This window comes from Neoarius graeffei, chromosome 8 (genome assembly GCF_027579695.1).
Source record: "Neoarius graeffei isolate fNeoGra1 chromosome 8, fNeoGra1.pri, whole genome shotgun sequence".
In the NCBI taxonomy this organism is placed as follows: Eukaryota; Metazoa; Chordata; class Actinopteri; order Siluriformes; family Ariidae; genus Neoarius; species Neoarius graeffei.
The window spans coordinates 42,286,619-42,306,397 of NC_083576.1; the positions used below are offsets into that span (position 1 = coordinate 42,286,619).

A 19,779-nucleotide genomic window follows, 5' to 3' on the forward strand; every position below is an offset into this window, starting at 1 on the left:
TGCTCCGGTTTCCCACACAGTCCAAAGACATGCAGGTTAGGTTAACTGGTGACTCTAAATTGACCGTAGGTGTGAGTGTGAATGGTTGTCTGTGTCTATGTGTCAGCCCTGTGATGACCTGGCGACTTGTCCAGGGTGTACCCCGCCTTTCACCCATAGTCAGCTGGGATAGGCTCCAGCTTGCCTGTGACCCTGTAGAAGGATAAAGCGGCTAGAGATAATGAGATGAGAATGATATATATTATTACACACACACACAAAAAAAAAAAAAAAAAAAAATATATATATATATATATATATATATATATATATATATATATATATGTGTGTGTGTGTGTGTGTGTGTGTGTGTACACCACACCTCAAATCAACTCCAGGCCTTTTATCTGCTTAATTGAGAATGACATAACGAAGGAATTGCCCACACCTGCCCATGAAATAGCCTTTGAGTCAATTGTCCAATTACTTTTGGTCCCTTTAAAAACAGGGTGGCACATGTTAAGGAGCTGAAACTCCTTAACCCTTCATCCAGTTTTAATGTGGATACCCTCAAATGAAAGCTGAAAGTCTAGACTTTGTCCATTATATATAACTATAACTTGAATAAGTTTCAGGAAACAGGTAAAAAAAAAAAAAAAAAAAGTGTGTCAGTATCCAAATATATATGGACCTAACTCTGTTTTATTTTTTTATATACACACACATACACATATATATCACACACACACATATATATATATATATATATATATATATATATATATATATATATATATATATATATATATACACACACACATACATATATATATACACACACACTATTATTTATATATATATATATATATATATATATATATATATATATATATATATAAATAATATAGTGTGTGTGTGTGTATATATATATATGTATGATGTGTGTGTGTGTGTATATATATATATATATATATATATATATATATATATATATATATATATATATAAATAAATAATGTGTATATATATGTATGTGTGTGTGTGTGTGAGAGAGATATATATATGTTGGGACAAAGTACAAATTGTAAATAAAAACGGAATGCAATAATTTACAAGTTTCAAAAACTGATATTGTATTCACAATAGAACATAGACAACATATCAAATGTCGAAAGTGAGACATTTTGAAATTTCATGCCAAATATTGGCTCATTTGAAATTTCATGACAGCAACACATCTCAAAAAAATTGGGACAGGGGCAATAAGAGGCTGGAAAAGTTAAAAGGTACAAAAAAGGAACAGCTGGAGGACCAAATTGTAACTCATCTCATCTCATTATCTCTAGCCGCTTTATCCTTCTACAGGGTCGCAGACAAGCTGGAGCCTATCCCAGCTGACTACGGGCGAAAGGCGGGGCACACCCTGGACAAGTCGCCAGGTCATCACAGGGCTAACACATAGACACAGACAACCATTCACACTCACATTCACACCTACGGTCAATTTAGAGTCACCAGTTAACCTAACCTGCATGTCTTTGGACTGTGGGGGAAACCGGAGCACCCGGAGGAAACCCACGCGGACACGGGGAGAACATGCAAACTCCACACAGAAAGGCCCTCGCCAGCCCCGGGGCTCGAACCCAGGACCTTCTTGCTGTGAGGCGACAGCGCTAACCACTACACCACCGTGCCGCCAAATTGTAACTCATTAGGTCAATTGGCAATAGGTCATTAACATGACTGGGTATAAAAAGAGCATCTTGGAGTAGCAGCGGCTCTCAGAAGTAAAGATGGGAAGAGGATCACCAATCCCCCCAATTCTGCGCCGACAAATAGTGAAGCAATATCAGAAAGGAGCTTGACAGTTTAAAATTGCAAAGGAGTTTGAACATATCAGCATCTACATTCCATAATATCATCAAAAGATTCAGAGAATCTGGAAGAATCTCTGTGCGCAAGAGTCAAGGCCGGAAAACCATACTGGGTGCCCGTGATCTTTGGGCCCTTAAATGGCACTGCATCACATACAGGCATGCTTCTGTATTGGAAAATCACAAAATGGGCTCAGGAATATTTCCAGAGAACATTATCTGTGAACACAATTCACCGTGCCATCCGCCGTTGCCAGCTAAAACTCTATAGTTCAAAAAAGAAGCCGTATCTAAACATGATCTAGAAGCGCAGCCGTCTTCTTTGGACCAAGGCTCATTTAAAATGGACTGTGGCAAAGTGGAAAACTGTTCTGTGGTCAGACAAATCAAAATTTGATGTTCTTTATGGAAATCAGGGACGCCGTGTCATTCGGACTAAAGAGGAGAAGGACGACCCAAGTTGTTATCAGCGCTCAGTTCAGAAGCCTGCATCTCTGATGGTATGGGGTTGCATTAGTGCGTGTGGCATGGGCAACTTACACATCTGGAAAGACACCATCAATGCTGAAAGGTATATCCAGGTTTTAGAGCAACATATGCTCCCATCCAGACGACACCTCTTTCAGGGAAGACCTTGCATTTTCCAATATGACAATGCCAAACCACATATTGCATCAATTACAGCATCATGGCTGCGTAGAAGTAGTATCCGGGTACTGAACTGACCAGCCGCAGTCCAGATCTTTCACCCATAGAAAACATTTGGCGCATCATAAAACGGAAGATACAACAAAAAAAGACCTAAGACAGTTGAGCAACTAGAATCCTACATTAGACAAGAATGGGTTAACATTCCTATCCCTAAACTTGAGCAACTTGTCTCCTCACTCCCAGATGTTTACAGACTGTTGTAAAGAGAAAAGGGGATGTCTCACAGTGGTAAACATGGCCTTGTCCCAACTTTTTTGAGGTGTGTTGTCATGAAATTTAAAATCACCTAATTTTTCTCTTCAAATGATACATTTTCTCAGTTTAAACATTTGATATGTCATCTATGTTCTATTCTGAATAAAATATGGAATTTTGAAACTTCCATATCATTGCATTATGTTTTTATTTACAATTTGTACTTTGTCCCAACTTTTTTGGAATCGGGGTTGTATAAATAAATATACATAATATATAAAACAAACAAACAAACAAACAAACAAAAACAACACTTAAAACCTAGGAGAAGGGCTATGCCTTATGAAATTTCACTTTGTAGATTTACTTTAAAGGTCATCGGCAACGGTCGGAGGTGAAACGTAGAATATCAACTTTGTCTAGAAGAACGACCCAAAAAGCGAATTCAATCTTCCTAGTGTCTAATGTGCACCCTAAAATTGAATAAAACAGTTAAAATATACTGGTTTGCCCAATTTCTGAAGGTTTGTTTACATCTCACTTATGCGCACGTTCACCGCCAGGGGATCGTCGTCGTGATGTCACTTAAGTGAAACAGACCAGGAGCAGTTCTGTGTTTACTTGTGAACCGAGCACAAGTGTACAGACTTTAGTCGTGAGAGGTTGTGTAAAATGTCTGAAAGCAATAGCGATTTTGAAGTAGGAACTCTCCAAATTAAATATCGAGAGGTGAAACCATATATGCATGAATCTATGGCTGTTGCAAAGCAATCGGTGAATGTGGCTCACTTGTTTGACCGTACAGCTTCGGAATTAGACAGGGACTTGGCTGACTCTGATCATGGTGACCCTGGACCTCAACAAGACTCGTGCCCAAATGATTTATCCTGGTCGTTACAATAAATTCTTACTTTCATCATAATACTAAATAAGAGCCCTTCTGAAGAATAATTAAACCGCCCTCCCTAGTGGATATAGGTAACGATTACTTGAGTGCGCGCTGGTAGGCCACATTAGCCTGCCATCCGTGGCATTACTATTTATAGCCTACTCTCAGCAAGGAAATATCCCTTTGTCTCATTTCCACAATGATTGTACAGGATCCCTCAGGATTCTTGACTTGTCAATTGCAAGCAAAAGTAAAAATGTTTACCTCCAATCTTCTCCTTTTTGCTTGAGCATCGCTGGTCCGTTTCTTCTTTGACTGCTTGATTTTGTTTCACGCGCACAATCCACTCTCTCCGCCTCATCTCCTCTTCCGGAAAAAAAACCAACTCTAGCTTCACGCACACAATCCACTCTCTCTGCCTCAGCTCCTCTTTCGGAAAAAGCCAACCCACTCGCTCTGCCTCTTCTCCTTTTTCAGAAAAAGCCAACCCTCTCACTCCGCCTCTTCTCCTCTCTCGGAAAACGGTAAAAACTTCTTCCTGAACCAGTTCACTGCACAACAATAAGGCATGGTTTTTCTTTGGAAATTCCTGAACGCACATCTGCACTCAAGCCAAACGGCAATGTAAGTAAATGGAAGTGGACTCAACTCAAGCGGCTGGTTTGGCTTAAATGACGTCATGCACCGAGTGGTCACGAAAATAACCGAACAGAAATTCGCCACCATCTGCGCCAACTTATTTTAATTATTACTTATTAACAATACTTCTTGGGACCAGAAGAAAATTACAGAGGGTTTAACATATAAAGTTTCAAATGTGCATAAAATTAAAACCATTGCCTCGGAGCTTTAATAGCATTTTGGTTTGCAATAAAATACTGGCTGGAACGATTTGTCAGTGGCAATTGTAATTTGGTTTCATTTTATAATCCAAATGAATCACATGACTTTTAAAGGGGTTGAATACTTTTGTAAAGCACTGTACATGTGACGAGTCAGGGAATCCACGGACACATGTCGGCCGAAACGAACCCGAGAAAATCGCAAAAGAAGCATTAATTAATTAATTAAATCAATAAATCAATCAATTAATTCATGCTTCTTTTGCGATTTTCTCGGATTCGTTTTGGCCGACATGTGTCCGTGGATTCCATGACTCGTCACATATGGTTTGAGAAACAGCTTGTTTGCTGCGTGTGCACCATGTTGAGTGGCCATTTACACCAAGTTTGTCAAATTAGTCTTTAGTGACCGACAAAGTATGTGGTTTTAAATGGTGTGTAATAATACAGAGCTAATGCTGAATTTAAATAAGGTAAAAAGTCAATTTGCTTAATAGTCCCTTTAATTCATTACCACTGTTTAAACACTGTATTCAAACAATATTCCATATACATTAAGTGGACGTACATACATATTCCTTCAGCAACTACACCGCCAGAGGAAACAATCAAGCTGCTTCATTTCAAAATGTCTCTACATGGATATCCAAAAGCATGCAACACACAGTAATCATGAACTGTTGTTTAATTAATAACAGATTTCTTACTGAAAAAATTTAACATTATGATCAGTTGAGGGGTCATTTAATTTACATGATAATCCTGGATCTTGAGAACACTTCTTTTCTCCAAGTCGTTCATTTCTTTTAGAATTAGTGCGACATTGTACCGCAGCTCCTGGAACTTAGACAAAGAAACCTATTTAAAAAAAAAGAAAAGAAAAAAAGATAAATACATTGTAATCAAATGTAAACTAGGGTTAACCTAGTCAGGTCAAAGCTCAATACTGGGGTTCAGTATCCATGCACCTGTTAAATCTAAGGGTCTATATTTAGTACGGTTGAATGCAGGTTATACCCTTAGTTTTAAGTGATGAACAAAAAACAAAAAAAAGACATTAAATGTCAATTTTACAGATGTTCCTTCAATTTCACAAGAAACAAAAATGGTCAGATAATACGTTAGGATATTCAAAGTGGTTTATAAAAAAAAAAAAACAACCCAACCACCACACACACCTGACCATTATGTTTTTATTTCACTTGCTCTTAAAAACTGCAATTTGTTTGGACTTTAGAGCAATTCTCTGGCAGTTTTTTCAGTTATTTTTTTCATTCTTTTTCATTTTTTTCATAATCAGAGGTGAAATATGCATGCATGTTGAGGAGTTATAGGGAGATGCTGGCCAAAATTTAAACTTTAACCACAGATACAGCTGTTATAAACATGCCTAATACTGCTTTACAGCAGTGACACAGTGGGCTCAGTCGCAAGATTTTCTGGTTTGAATACTGGGGAAACCGTTCCTGATTATGCAGATTACAATGGAGATTGACACAAAATGTTAAAAAAAAAAAAAAAAAGATATGCTGGATATTTGGGTGGGGCAATGCTAACTAGATAATGGTATATTCAGGGCAGTAAGATTGCTTATTAGCAGTAACCAGCTAGCAATCACTTTACTTTGTAAAGTAATTTACTGCAATGGAGTGAACTTATTACTTAAGCAAAAGAAAATGACTCAATGAATGAGGATTTTTTTTTTTGTGATTTTTACACAGTGAAGTCCAACCATAAATGCTCAAGCTAGAATGTGTGCACAGGCTCCCCTCAGGGCTGTGTCCTGAGCCCTCTGCTGTTCACTCTGATGACACTCAACTGTGTCCCCAGGGCTACCAGCAACCACATTGTGACGTCTGCGGACAACACAACAGTGGTGGGCCTCATCAGGGACGATAACGACCTGGCCTATAGAGAGGAGGTGGAGCAGCTGGTGGGCTGGTGCAGGGAAAACAACCTGATCCTGAATGTGGACAAAACTAAAGAGATCATTGTTGACTTCAGGAAAAACCAACCCAGCCACGTTCCACTTATCATCAACAACACGGCCATGGAGGTGGTCAATAGCACCAAGTTCCTGGGGGTGCACATCTCAGACAACTTCACCTGGTCTGTGAACACCGCGTCACTGGTCAAGAAGGCACAGCAACGTCTGCACTTCCTGTGTAGGATGAAGAGAGCCCACCTGCCCCCGCCTATCCTCACTACATTCTAGAGAAGCACCATAGAGAGCGTTCTAACCAGCTGCATCTCTGTGTGGTGTGGAGGCTGCAGTGCCTCTGACTGGAAGAATGTGAGGAGAGTGGTGAGGACAGCAGAGAAAATCATTGGGACTTCTCTTCCCTCCATTCAGGACATTGCACCAAGGTGTTGCATGTCTCGAGCCAGAAACATCATCAGTGACCCCTCACACCCCCATTATGGACGGTTCTCCCCTCTGGCCTCTGGAAAGAGGTTCTGCAACATTAGGTGCAGGACCACCAGGTTCTGTAACAGCTTTCCCCCCCCCCCCCAAGTCACCAGACTGCTGAACTCCAAACCCAAACTCTAAACTTCTATTTATAACTCGAACATTCCAAATTCCACAGGTCACTTTATACTATTGCACTTTATAATATTTTTGCTGCTGCATAATTTAACTTAATACACTTCATATTTATTTCTGTGCTGAGCCAAATTGCAATGAAATTTTGTTTGGTGTACACTTGTTGCATACTGAATGACAATGAAGGTTGTCTGTCTGTCCTTGTTCAATCAGAACAAACAAACTGAGGCCATGGGGCCTAAAAGATGACTTGCAACCATGTGATCAAAATGTGCTACATCATGAGCGTCCACCATGATGCTGGATATACAGTGGTGCTTGAAAGTTTGTGAACCCTTTAGAATTTTCTACATTTCTGCATAAATATGACCTAAAGCAGGGGTTTTCAAAGTGTGGGAGAGTCAGCCCCCCCTCGGAGAGCAAATAAACAACAGCGCCCCCCCTTACAATTTTTGTTGTTGCTATACTTAAAGTTCCATTCGTATTTTTAAAAAAATGGTTGTTGTACACATTATTTTTTTCTTTTTCACATTTTAAACATCTGTGCTTTTTAAAACATCTTGTTTTACACATTTTAAACATCCCATAGCATCGTTAGCTAGCACCTCTTGGCAGACAACACACTGTGGCAGTGGAGCATCTTCAGATCCAGTCCATGAAAATCCAAACTTTAAATAATCGTGGTCATACTTCCTTCTTTTTTCAGTCCCCCCAGGATTCCGCGGGCCTTTTTTGTGATTGTTGTGGGCTAAAATGTCTGATGTTGCGGGGGTTTTTCCAAAAAATTGCGATGAAAGTTGCGGTGTTTTTTAGGTTTTTGTTGCGATTACATTGCGGGAGGAAGTGAAAGTTGCGAGAAATTGTCGAGATTTTCTCTTTTTGTGATTAAAATTGAGTGATATATTAAATATTAAGTTATTACTGAAAAACTATTGATTAAAAAAACAAAGAGAAATGGTCCTATAAACAACTTTACCAATATAAAAGATTACCAGGACTACAAAAATGCAGAAAAATAGGCTTTACTTATCCAAATGCACCTGTTGGTTCAAAAGTTAAAGTGCAGAGAACCTCACAGCACAACATGAAGTTACCTTCAAATATAATATAAATGCCTCATCTTTCATGTAAGAAAAAAAACCTATTAATACTAGTACTGTGTGCAGGCAGTCTCTCCTGAAGACTAAATTAAACAATAATTATAAACTAATAAAATAAATGGCTCAGGCTTCATAGAAGAAAAAAACAATTTGAACAGAATCTCACAGTATGATGCTGAAGCTGCCTAAACAATGGAAAATAAAATACCATTTTGGCAAAAATGTTGGCATCCATTAATTTCTTGTATTAAGGAAAAAAAAAATAAAGTGCACACAGTCCTTCACTGCAAACATAACACACTTTCAGTGTCGCCAGATACTGCTGACGTTTTCCAGTCCAAAATATGTTCAAAACCCGCCAAAATGCACTTGAAATCGTCCAATCTGGCAACACGACGCGCATGCTGCTTCTCTTGAACACACGGAAGTAAGGTGGAAGGTAGTTTGTCGACGTCACCTCAAGACGACGCCAACGATTGGTCAAATTTGCGGGAAAGTTGCGGTGATTGGATATAATTGCAACACCGCCCTGAATTCGCGGGGATTGGTTGAATTTGCGCTATAGTTGCAAATCGCAACATCCTGGAGGCTCTGTTTTTTTGCTTGGCCCAGACTTTGTCTCCTCACTCACTGTAGCTTTAGGTACTAAAAACCATAGACTGCTAAAAACCGATCCATTTTGTCTCTCACGTTGCGCCCCCCCTGAAGAACTCTGGCGCCCCCCAGGGGGGGCGCGCCCCACACTTTGAAAAGCCCTGACCTAAAGCATCATCAGATTTTTACACAAGTCCTAAAAGTAGATAAAGAGAACCCAGTTAAACAAATGAGACAAAAATATTATACTTGGTCATTTATTTATTGAGGAAAATGATCCAATATTACATATCTGTGAGTGGCAAAAGTATGTGAACCTCTGGGATTAGCAGTTAATCCCAGAGTCAGGTGTTTTCAATCAATGGGATGACAAATCAGGTGCGAGTGGGCACCCTATTTTATTTAAAGAACAGGGATCTATCAAAGTCTGATCTTCACAACACATGTCTGTGGAAGTGTATCATGGCACAAACAAAGGAGATTTCTGAGGACCTCAGAAAAAGCGTTGTTGATGCTCATCAGGCTGGAAAAGGTTACAAAACCATCTCTAAAGAGTTTGGACTCCACCAATCCACAGTCAGACAGATTGTGTACAAATGGAGGAAATTCAAGACCATTGTTACCCTCCCCAGGAGTGGTCGACCAACAAGGATCACTCCAAGAGCAAGGCGTGTAATAGTCGGCGAGGTCACAAAGGACCCCAGGGTAACTTCTAAGCAACTGAAGGCCTCTCTCACATTGGCTAACGTTAATGTTCATGAGTCCACCATCAGGAGAACACTGAACAACAATGGGTGTGCATGGCAGAGTTGCAAGGAGAAAGCCACTGCTCTCCAAAAAGAGCACTGCTGCTCGTCTGCAGTTTGCTAAAGATCACGTGGACAAGCCAGAAGGCTATTGGAAAAATGTTTTGTGGATGGATGAGACCAAAATAGAACTTTTTGGTTTAAATGAGAAGTGTTATGTTTGGAGAAAAGAAAACACTGCATTCCAGCATAAGAACCTTATCCCATCTGTGAAACATGGTGGTGGTAGTATCATGGTTTGGGCCTCTTTTGCTGCATCTGGGCCAGGATGGCTTGCCGTCATTGATGGAACAATGAATTCTGAATTATACCAGCAAATTCTAAAGGAAAATGTCAGGACATCTGTCCATGAACTGAATCTCAAGAAGGTGGGTCATGCAGCAAGACAACGACCCTAAGCACGCAAGTCGTTCTACCAAAGAATGGTTAAAGAAGAATAAAGTTAATGTTTTGGAATGGCCGAGTCAAAGTCCTGACCTTAATCCAATCGAAATGTTGTGGAAGGACCTGAAGTGAACAGTTCATGTGAGGAAACCCAGAGTTGAAGCTGTTCTGTACGGAGGAATGGGCTAAAATTCCTCCAAGCCGGTGTGCAGTTCTGATCAACAGTTACCGGAAACGTTTAGTTGCAGTTGTTGCTGCACAAGGGGGGGTGTCACACCAGATACTGAAAGCAAAGGTTCACATACTTTTGCCACTCACAGATTTGTAATAATGGATCATTTTCCTCAATAAATAATTGACCAGGTATAATGTTTTTGTCTCATTTGTTTAACTGGATTCTGTTTATCTACTTTTAGGACTTGTGCGAATATCTGATGATGTTTTAGGTCATACTTATGCAGAAATATCGAAAATTCTAAAGGGTTCACAAACTTTCAAGCATCACTGTACAAAGCAACTAGGATAGCAGCCACTGAAAGCGTGTCTGTAAACAGTGCTGAATTTTCTCAGTATTACCACAATTTGAACGATCGAGAGAAGACACAGTAGATGTGTGGTTCTCTCATCTCATCTCATCGTCTCTAGCCGCTTTATCCTGTTCTACAGGGTTGCAGGCAAGCTGGAGCCTATCCCAGCTGACTATGGGCGAAAGGCAGGGTGCACCCTGGACAAGTCGCCAGGTCATCACAGGGCTGACACAGACACACAACCATTCACACTCACATTCACACCTACGGTCAATTTAGAGTCACCAGTTAACCTAACCTGCATGTCTTTGGACTGTGGGGGGAACCGGAGCACCCGGAGGAAACCCACGCGGACACGGGGAGAACATGTAAACTCCGCACAGAAAGGCCCTCGTCGGCCACGGGGCTCGAACCCGGACCTTCTTGCTGTGAGGCAACAGTGCTAACCACTACACCACCGTGCCACCACAGTTATTTTACATTTCAGGTATTTGTTCGAAAAAAGGAGGAATTCTCAATGGAAATTGAATGAAGCAAAACATTTTTATAAAAGCAAATGAATGCCATAGTATGGATCATGTTAAATCTTTAGACACTGAGCAATGCTCTTGTGGGGGCTTCGTTTGCAAATCCCAGTCCGAGGTGCGGCCCTACTGACCCAAGGTGGAGGCTTAGAGGGAGGTGCCTGTAAAATTTAAAGCCGGTTGGATCATATTAAATCTTTAGGCGCCGAGCAGCGCTCTCACGGGGCTTTCATTCGTGAACACCAGAATACCCGAAATGCAAAATAATTGATAGTGGATATGAAAAAGGCTTTGGACAGAATGTCTTAACTGTTAAACGAAATGGTCATTGGATGAAGTGTCCTGATCCCCTTGTATCCTCTCTGTACTAAACCCCAGAGTTTCCTCTTTCCGAATCACGGACGGAATTCTAAAAAAAAAAAAAAAAAAAAAAAATCAGAAGGTGCCACAGTCACGAGTACTGTTGTGACCACAAGCATATACAGCATAAAGATATAGAACAGCTAAAAGAACAATTAAAGCAGTGGAAAAACAGAGTTGCGCACGTTACTATGTTTTGTATGGAATGTCGCTTGACCCCGCATTTGTATATCCACCAACAGCCGAGTTTCTATTTTGCTTTGACGTTACTTGCAAGTCAAGGATAGTAGGGGGTGGGTCCCGCAATAACGTGTCACAGGGAGATCCCGGTGTGGCATTGACTGGGGAAGCTGTCACAGAGCCACCTACGTCAGCACCACGTCAGGGTAATGCGAGGAGTGAGGAGCAGCTCATCCCTCCTCCCTCTCTCGGGGATTCCCTCTGGGATTTCCCATTAGAGCAGTCGTGAGACGAGACTCTGTCATGTGTTTGACATGACAAAGTGAGAGTAATCGATGGTCAAGCTCTCCAGCCAAATGCGGCACCCGCGTTCCTGTATTTCGTTATTATTAAGAATAGGTTGTATCGAGTGATGCAGGACACTCAAACTGGTGAACAGTTTAACACAATTGTTAATCCCTAAGAGCCGTGGGGAACTCGTGTTCCATGCAGCTCACTTTAATCCCTTGGCCGGACATTTAGGGCAGGATAAAATACTAGCCCGAATAATGGCCAGGTTCTATTGGCCAGAGATTCACAGGGACGTTCGTCGGTGGTGTGTGGTGTACCGCACATGCCAATTAGTAAATCCTACAAAGCAGAAAGATATGGCACAGCTAAAAGGACACTTAAAGCAGCGGAAAAACAGAGCGTTGCATACACATGACTGTTTTGTATGGAATGTCGCATGACCCCGCATTTGTATATCCACCAACATTGGGGTTTCTATTTTGCTTTGATGTCACTTGCAAGTCAAGGACAGTAGGGGGTGGGTCCTGCAATAATGCATCACGGGGAGATCCAGGTGTGGCATTGACTGGGGAAGCTGTCACAGAGCCACCCACGTTAGCATCACGTCAGGGCGATGCGAGGAGTGAGGAGCATTTGTATATCCGCAAACATCCGGGTTTCTATTTTGCTTTGACATCACTTGCAAGTCAAGGATGCAGCCTAAAACTAGCTGTAGCCCCTCCCACTGGCTTAAACCATGAACAAAATAAAGCAATCAAACAAAACCATTTCCATTCACCCAAAACCTTTCTGTACAATTAAAAACCCCACTCTGGGAATAACTACAAAAACACTCCTCCAAAACGGACCATTCCTTCAGTTCCCTGCCAAACACCCCTATTTACAGGGAATGGTATGGTCCTTCGGTTTCCCCCAGAACCAGGAAGTGGATGCTGAAATGAATGTGACGAACTCTTTACAGAGTGGTGACTATCAAGTTTTAACAGCCAGTATGTATCATTGCATTTGTGGAAACCAGACAGAGTTAATACAGATGAGTGATGAATGTATTTTAACGGAATACTATGAATGAGGAATGACAGTCTGCCAAATTTCAAAACATTTTACCATATGGTTCTATTAGTGGTCATAAACAACCTAGCCAGAAGATGATGAAGAGCAAGGTGAAATGTAGCTACAAGCAGCAATGAGTGGGCCAAGCAGCCCGCAGGATATTGCTTCCCTGGAAACATCATTGTCAATGGCATGGTTCTATGCACTCACAGCAAGTTTCATATCAACTGACCAAAGACTGGCTGAGTTATGAGCTCACTTCCTGTATGGTGGCTTTGCCATCAAATTTGTTAGGCTTTCAGAAAATGGTTTTCAGAAAATAATAAATCTGTCTGATAACTTTGGTGAAGCTTTGTCTAGAGATCATCTGTGCCAAATCTGGTGAAGATTAGATAAAATTTGTGGACTGTGAAGTTTTTTTTTTTAAAACCATTTGATGAAATCCAATATGGTTGCCAGATCAGTTATCTTGACTTAAAGTTTTTCATGTCCCAGGCCTTGGGAACTCCTATGGTATCAGCTGACACACATACATACATACACACAAACATACATTTTATATATATATATATATATATATATATATATATATATATATAAAAAAAAAAAAAAAAAAAAAATATATATATATATATATATATATATATATATATATATATTAGTGCTGTCAAAAATGTCGCGTTATTAATGCGTTAACTTGACTCAATTTTAACGGCGATAATTTTTTTATCGCGAGATTAACGCTCTGTGACATGATGTAGGTTTTTCATAAGCTTTTGAAACTGCCAGGAACTTGGAACAGAGACTTTGCTTAGAAAAACGATAGCAGCTAGACTGTAATGCCACGTCCCGCACAGCCAGAGTCCTCTGCCCTCCCCCGAAGAGCCACGGTGCTCGGCTTAGGTTTCGTTTTCCCATCGGCGGCTCCAGCCCCACTTTGCAGTGGCTGTGACAAGACGTGTTATGCTCTGCAATAAAAAAAAACAAACAAAAACCATTGGTACAACCAGTGTTCGAACTATGCCGATATTTTCGGGGGGTCCCTTTTTTTCCCTTGGGGGGTGGGGTGGGGGGGGTGCTTGCGCTTGTCTCAGAGCGCGGCTCTCCATCGCGCGCTCACTTCGGATATGCAAATGCTTCCCGTTACACACGATTGCTGTCAATAAACATCATTTTGCCAATATATTTTAGAGACCCCCCCAACATTTCCCAAATCATGTTTTCAAGGGATCTCATGTCTGTTTCAGGGGATCTCGGATCCCCCGAGTACCCCCGTAGTTCCAATGTTGAGCAAGCCCATTCACTTTTTTATGCTGATAAGAGAATTACAATGGTTTTTCATGTGACAAAAATGTGCGATTAAATTGCGATTAATCGCGAGTTAACTATGACAGTCGCGACATTAATCGCGATTAAATATTTTAATCGCTTGACAGCACTTTATATATATATATATATATATATATATATATATATATATATATATATATATATATATATATTTTAAAAGGTAAACACATCCACAATTATTAGCCACAAATGCATTTTTGCTTATTGGAACATTCCTCCAGTGGTCAAATGAGAAATTTTGATGCAATAACAATGATGCAAATGCACTTCCTGAAAATGGGGTCCTGGGTCCAAGTACCAGATTTGGTGTAAATACATCAAAGCATTTCTGAGGTATGACCTTACTTCATGTTTAGTGCCGAATTTGATTGGTTGTAATGACAATGTTTACACTCATCAAAAAGCCAACAAATAACTTTTGTGAAACTTGGTCTGAAGATCATCTGTGCTAAATTTGGGGAATATTGTACAAAATTTGTAGCCTGTGAAAATTTTTAAAACTTTTGATAAATCCAATATGGCAGCCACATCAATTAGGTTGACGTGACAAATGACCATGTCTTCCCCTTAGGACCTCTCATGGTATCATGAGAATTTTTTTTAAGGCAAACACAGCAACAGTTATTAGTCAAAATGCATTTTTGCTTACTGCAGTGCCCATAGTGGTTAAATGACACCAAGGAGTGAGCCAAGGATTCCAAATGGTACCTCATTTTCTAGAACCGGACATACAGTTCAAAAGTTACATGTATAAACGCACCTCCAAATTTGACCAGTCACTGACGTGAGAACACAAGAGGTGCAAAAATTAAACTTAATTAATCAGGGGACTGACTCCTATCAGTGGGTCAAATTTCAAAATGTTTTACCATAGGAGTTCTATGGGCTGGCATAGACACTAGCCAGATGATGATGATGATGAATAATAAGAAAAGGTACAAACACAAGGGGTGTGTTTGAAACCGGGGGGGGGGGGGATGCTCCCTCAGAAGGATATCTAACAAGACAGCCAGGCATCAAGGACCATTCGAAATGGATCAAACTCATTTCCTGTCTTCCAAGAAGCGTTCAAACTGCCCCCAGTTGAGGTCAACATTGATGTATCCTCAATGCTGTCTATTACCCAAAAGTCTGTGCAATTTGGGGGGGATGGCAGACCAAACTGCACAGTAAAGTGATTTCATATACAAATAGGTTTTTGGGCTTTTTTGGTTAGATTTTTGAAACATGACCAATAAATAAATAAATTTTGTATTCTCTTATAACCCTGTGACTGTAACAAAATAAATTTGTTTGATATGATTTGTGAGGCTTCTGTGAGTCAATGAGCTAACTCTTTAGTTACACAGTGTGCTGATGTCGTTACCATAAATGCCATCTTAAAAGGTTGTACAAACGAACATTCTTAGAAGATGCCTTCAGTTGAAAGTGCTACCTTATAAGACACCTGTCTATTATGGCAGCAAGGTAAGGCGGCAGCAACCTTTTTCAAACACAGCCAGTGGGTGCTTGTGCAGCTTCATAGCTTGGACCCCAATAAGAAAAGGTAGAAACACAAAGGGTGCCCATGCAGTTTTTCTGATTTCTATTCCCTTCTACTGGGTTTATTGAAGGCATGCAATGTTAACATCATATTGCTCATCTTCCATGTATTACACCACTCTCCCCAATGGAGAATTAGTGTGCAATATTGTTATAATATTGCACGTTGTCAAGACAACACGACATCACACGTCAGAGCTCATGTGAAGATCCAATGACAAAACTTCTGCTGTGCATGTGCACAATCATTCCTCTGTCAGCTGGGAGAGAGACAAGACGAGGTTAATTCAGTGCTCGGTTTAAGCACAAAATAAACTGAAAACTGAAACTAAAGACACGCTGAACACCCGAAAGGCTACCAAAACTTCATTCTATCTTCATGCATATTTACAAGAGAAAATCATACCAAAGGACATTGAAAAACTGGATAAAAGAGACACATTGGAGATGTAAAACTTCCATGCTAGCAAGTGACTGACAGTTTGTACACAAACATGGCTGCAAGGTTTGCTTCATTAAAAGTGGAAGATTTAAAGAGAAAGACGCACGGAACACTCGAAAGGCTACCAAAACTTCATTGGATGTTCTTCACACACATTTACAAGAGAAAAACACACCAACGGACATTGAAAAACTGGAAAAGGGAGCAATCGCGGAAATAGTCAAAATCCTACTTGGAGGTGAAAAGTGACAGACTTTTACAAGAGGACTTTGCTCTTGTAACAAAACTGCAATGTAACAATTAACTACTACCAAAATTAACTTTGAACTTGAACCATCAACCTGTATATAGCTTGTATACAAGTTGGGTTGCTGTTCAGGCTTTTTGGACTTGTATCATTTTTATTGTTAGAACTTTGACTTTGTACATTGGATTGACAAAACACTGAATTGCATTTGATCAGAATCATCATTCAATATTGGTAAGTTACCATCCTGTTCTTAACTTTTTGTAAAATCTATAATTGTTCCATCAAATATAATAATAATAATAATAATAATAATAATGGGCGGCACGGTGGTGTAGTGGTTAGCGCTGTCGCCTCACAGCAAGAAGGTCTTCGAGCCCCGGGGCCGGCGAGGGCCTTTCTGTGTGGAGTTTGCATGTTCTCCCCGTGTCCGCGTGGGTTTCCTCCGGGTGCTCCGGTTTCCCCCACAGTCCAAAGACATGCAGGTTAGGTTAACTGGTGACTCTAAATTGACCGCAGGTGTGAATGTGAGTGTGAATGGTTGTCTGTGTCTATGTGTCAGCCTTGTGATGACCTGGCGACTTGTCCAGGGTGTACCCTGCCTTTCGCCCGTAGTCAGCTGGGATAAGCTCCAGCTTGCCTGCGACCCTGTAGAAGGATAAAGCGACTAGAGATAATGAGATGAGATTATAATAATAATAATAATAATAATAATAATAGCAGCCATTATTTTTTCATGGTTATAGGATATATTCCATTCAGCAAGCAGGATATTGAATGTGTCTTCAACTCATTCAATATCATGCTAGCTGAATGGAATATATATCTGATATACCACTCAAAGCCAGCCAATATTATTTAAATATTAGACCGGGATATTAAATGTTAGATGAGATTTAGTCTAACACGTTAACATTAGTCACTAGATTTTCTACAGACCTAGAGTCTATCGAGCCTAACTTTTTGATTGAATTTGTTTAGTCCCACAACTTATAAAGCCCATTGCAACTTTAACCAACTCTTTTCTCTTTCATGCGTTTGTAGGCATTGATGCTGTTTAGACTGGTATTTATCTTGCTTCACTGACTCGTTATTTGTACACACAAGAGACAATGTTGAGGTGGCTCTTCGTTCACAAAGATCCTTATTTTGTAGCCTTTGAGGAGGAGGTTCATGACTCTCTAACAGTTTAAAAAAAAAAAAAAATGGCCCTCACGGAGATTCTTCCAGATTAAAAAAAAAAAATGATCGGGATTTATTTACATAGACAAAAATTTTCCATGGTTGACTTCAAGCAAAAATCTAACAAAATTAAGTTAAAATTCAACAATAACTTAGTGGTCAACAATCTGTCTCACTCCTTCCACACAAAGACAATGCTGTGCCCCCAGCTGACATCCATCACCCCATTATGCAAACCGGATGACCTAATGAGGAGGAGGAAAGACCGAGCCAAGATATTTATATTGTTTACTCGTATTTCAAAGCTTAAGATTTAATTGCAGATTACTTTTCTATCATTACAAAAAATAAACATATCCTTCCTATAATAATAATAATAATAATAATATTTTGTCAAATCGGCTCCAACAGGCAATTATAGGACTGTATGACCAAAATATTTGCAAGGGCACAAAAATCAACCTGAACAGAATAATAAAAAATATTAATAAAATCAGCTGAAATAATCCAGCTTCTCAACAAGACTTCAAAGTTAAGTTTGAGTGAGCTTAATTCATTCACAGGCACTGAGAATTCTCACACTGGAATTAAATAAATAAATAAATGTGATAACCTGCTATTTTGTTGCAACTTTTCCTCATGCAATTCCAAAATGGTTGTGGACTTTTATTCTGTTGTATCATTATGTCTGTAAGAAAGCAAGAAACTAGAAGAAGTATTTTTGTACAAAGCTTATGAGTACAAAAATAAAAAGTAGCAAAAAAACACTTGAAACTAATTTTGTTAGTGACCTGGATGCATGTGTGTGTCAGGGAATCCCACCAAACCACAGGATCTCAAGAGTTTTATTTTTTTATGCCAGCAGATCATCTTGGAAATTTGTGAAGGAAAAGTTGGAACAATCATGAATATTTTCCATAAAATGTGTTGGCAAATCCATGTTATTAAAAAAAATAATAATAATAAAAGGGGGGGGGGGGTGTCTCTGCTAATAAGACAGTGCATGACTATGTCCCAAGCTAATAGTATGCTGTGATTAGTCAACATGCATTACTTCCAGTGGAAATCGGCATCATTCATACTCGTTAGGGCACACTATTTCTGTGGTGCAATGTATGCCAAGGGCGCTTTTATCAGTATGACAAGTTCTGGAGGTCAGGGCACAATGGTCTACTAAAATAAACTGGCTGGAACACTGCTGTACTATAAACACTGAGGTTTTTTTTTTTTGGGGGGGGGGCAAAATGCACCCACCCTCACTCCATTCACTCCCAGTGAAGCTGGGTGTCCAGGCAGGACTTAAAATGACGCGTCAAAAGCCTGTTGTCCAATGAGCGTTCATCTTTCATCCCATTAAAACAGCAACTACACGAACACCTAACAGACTAACACACACACACACACACACACACACACACACACCTCTGAATGTCTATTAGCACTGTGTTTCATGGGCTACAAAAAGAGAGTTTCACGAAGATTGCGCTGTATGAACGGAAAACAGATTGAGCTGAATGATTGAACGTGATGTGGTGAGATATTTCATCATTTGATTCGCTAAAATATTGAATTCCACCAAGATTGATGAATAAGAGACACCGGTAAAACTTTCATAACCACATTTTAATAATTTCAGGGGAATCTGTGCTTCCTATTAATACAACCCCGATTCCAAAAAAGTTGGGACAAAGTACAAATTGTAAATAAAAACAGAATGCAATAATTTACAAATCTCAAAAACTGATATTGTATTCACAATAGAACATAGACAACATATCAAATGTTGAAAGTGAGACATTTTGAAATTTCATGCCAAATATTGGCTCATTTGAAATTTCATGACAGCAACACATCTCAAAAAAGTTGGGACAGGGGCAATAAGAGGCTGGAAAAGTTAAAAGGTACAAAAAAGGAACAGCTGGAGGACCAAATTGCAACTCATTAGGTCAATTGGTAATAGGTCATTAACATGACTGGGTATAAAAAGAGCATCTTGAAGTGGCAGCGGCTCTCAGAAGTAAAGATGGGAAGAGGATCACCAATCCCCCTAATTCTGCGCCGACAAATAGTGGAGCAATATCAGAAAGGAGTTCGACAGTGTAAAATTGCAAAGAGTTTGAACATATCATCTACAGTGCATAATATCATCAAAAGATTCAGAG

The 19,779-nt window shown here is 39.9% G+C and overlaps 1 protein-coding gene across 1 annotated transcript in view; it reads right to left on the reverse strand.

Annotated features, from left to right (window-relative positions):
* Window positions 1–4,975: 4,975 nt before the first annotated feature.
* commd5 (COMM domain containing 5) overlaps window positions 4,976–19,779 on the reverse strand; it is a 54,202-nt gene continuing 39,398 nt past the window's right edge. The window contains exon 7 of the mRNA XM_060927647.1: window positions 4,976–5,348. Coding sequence (XP_060783630.1) covers window positions 5,235–5,348 — 114 coding nt within the window. The 3' untranslated portion in view covers window positions 4,976–5,234. The remainder of the gene's footprint in view (window positions 5,349–19,779) is intronic.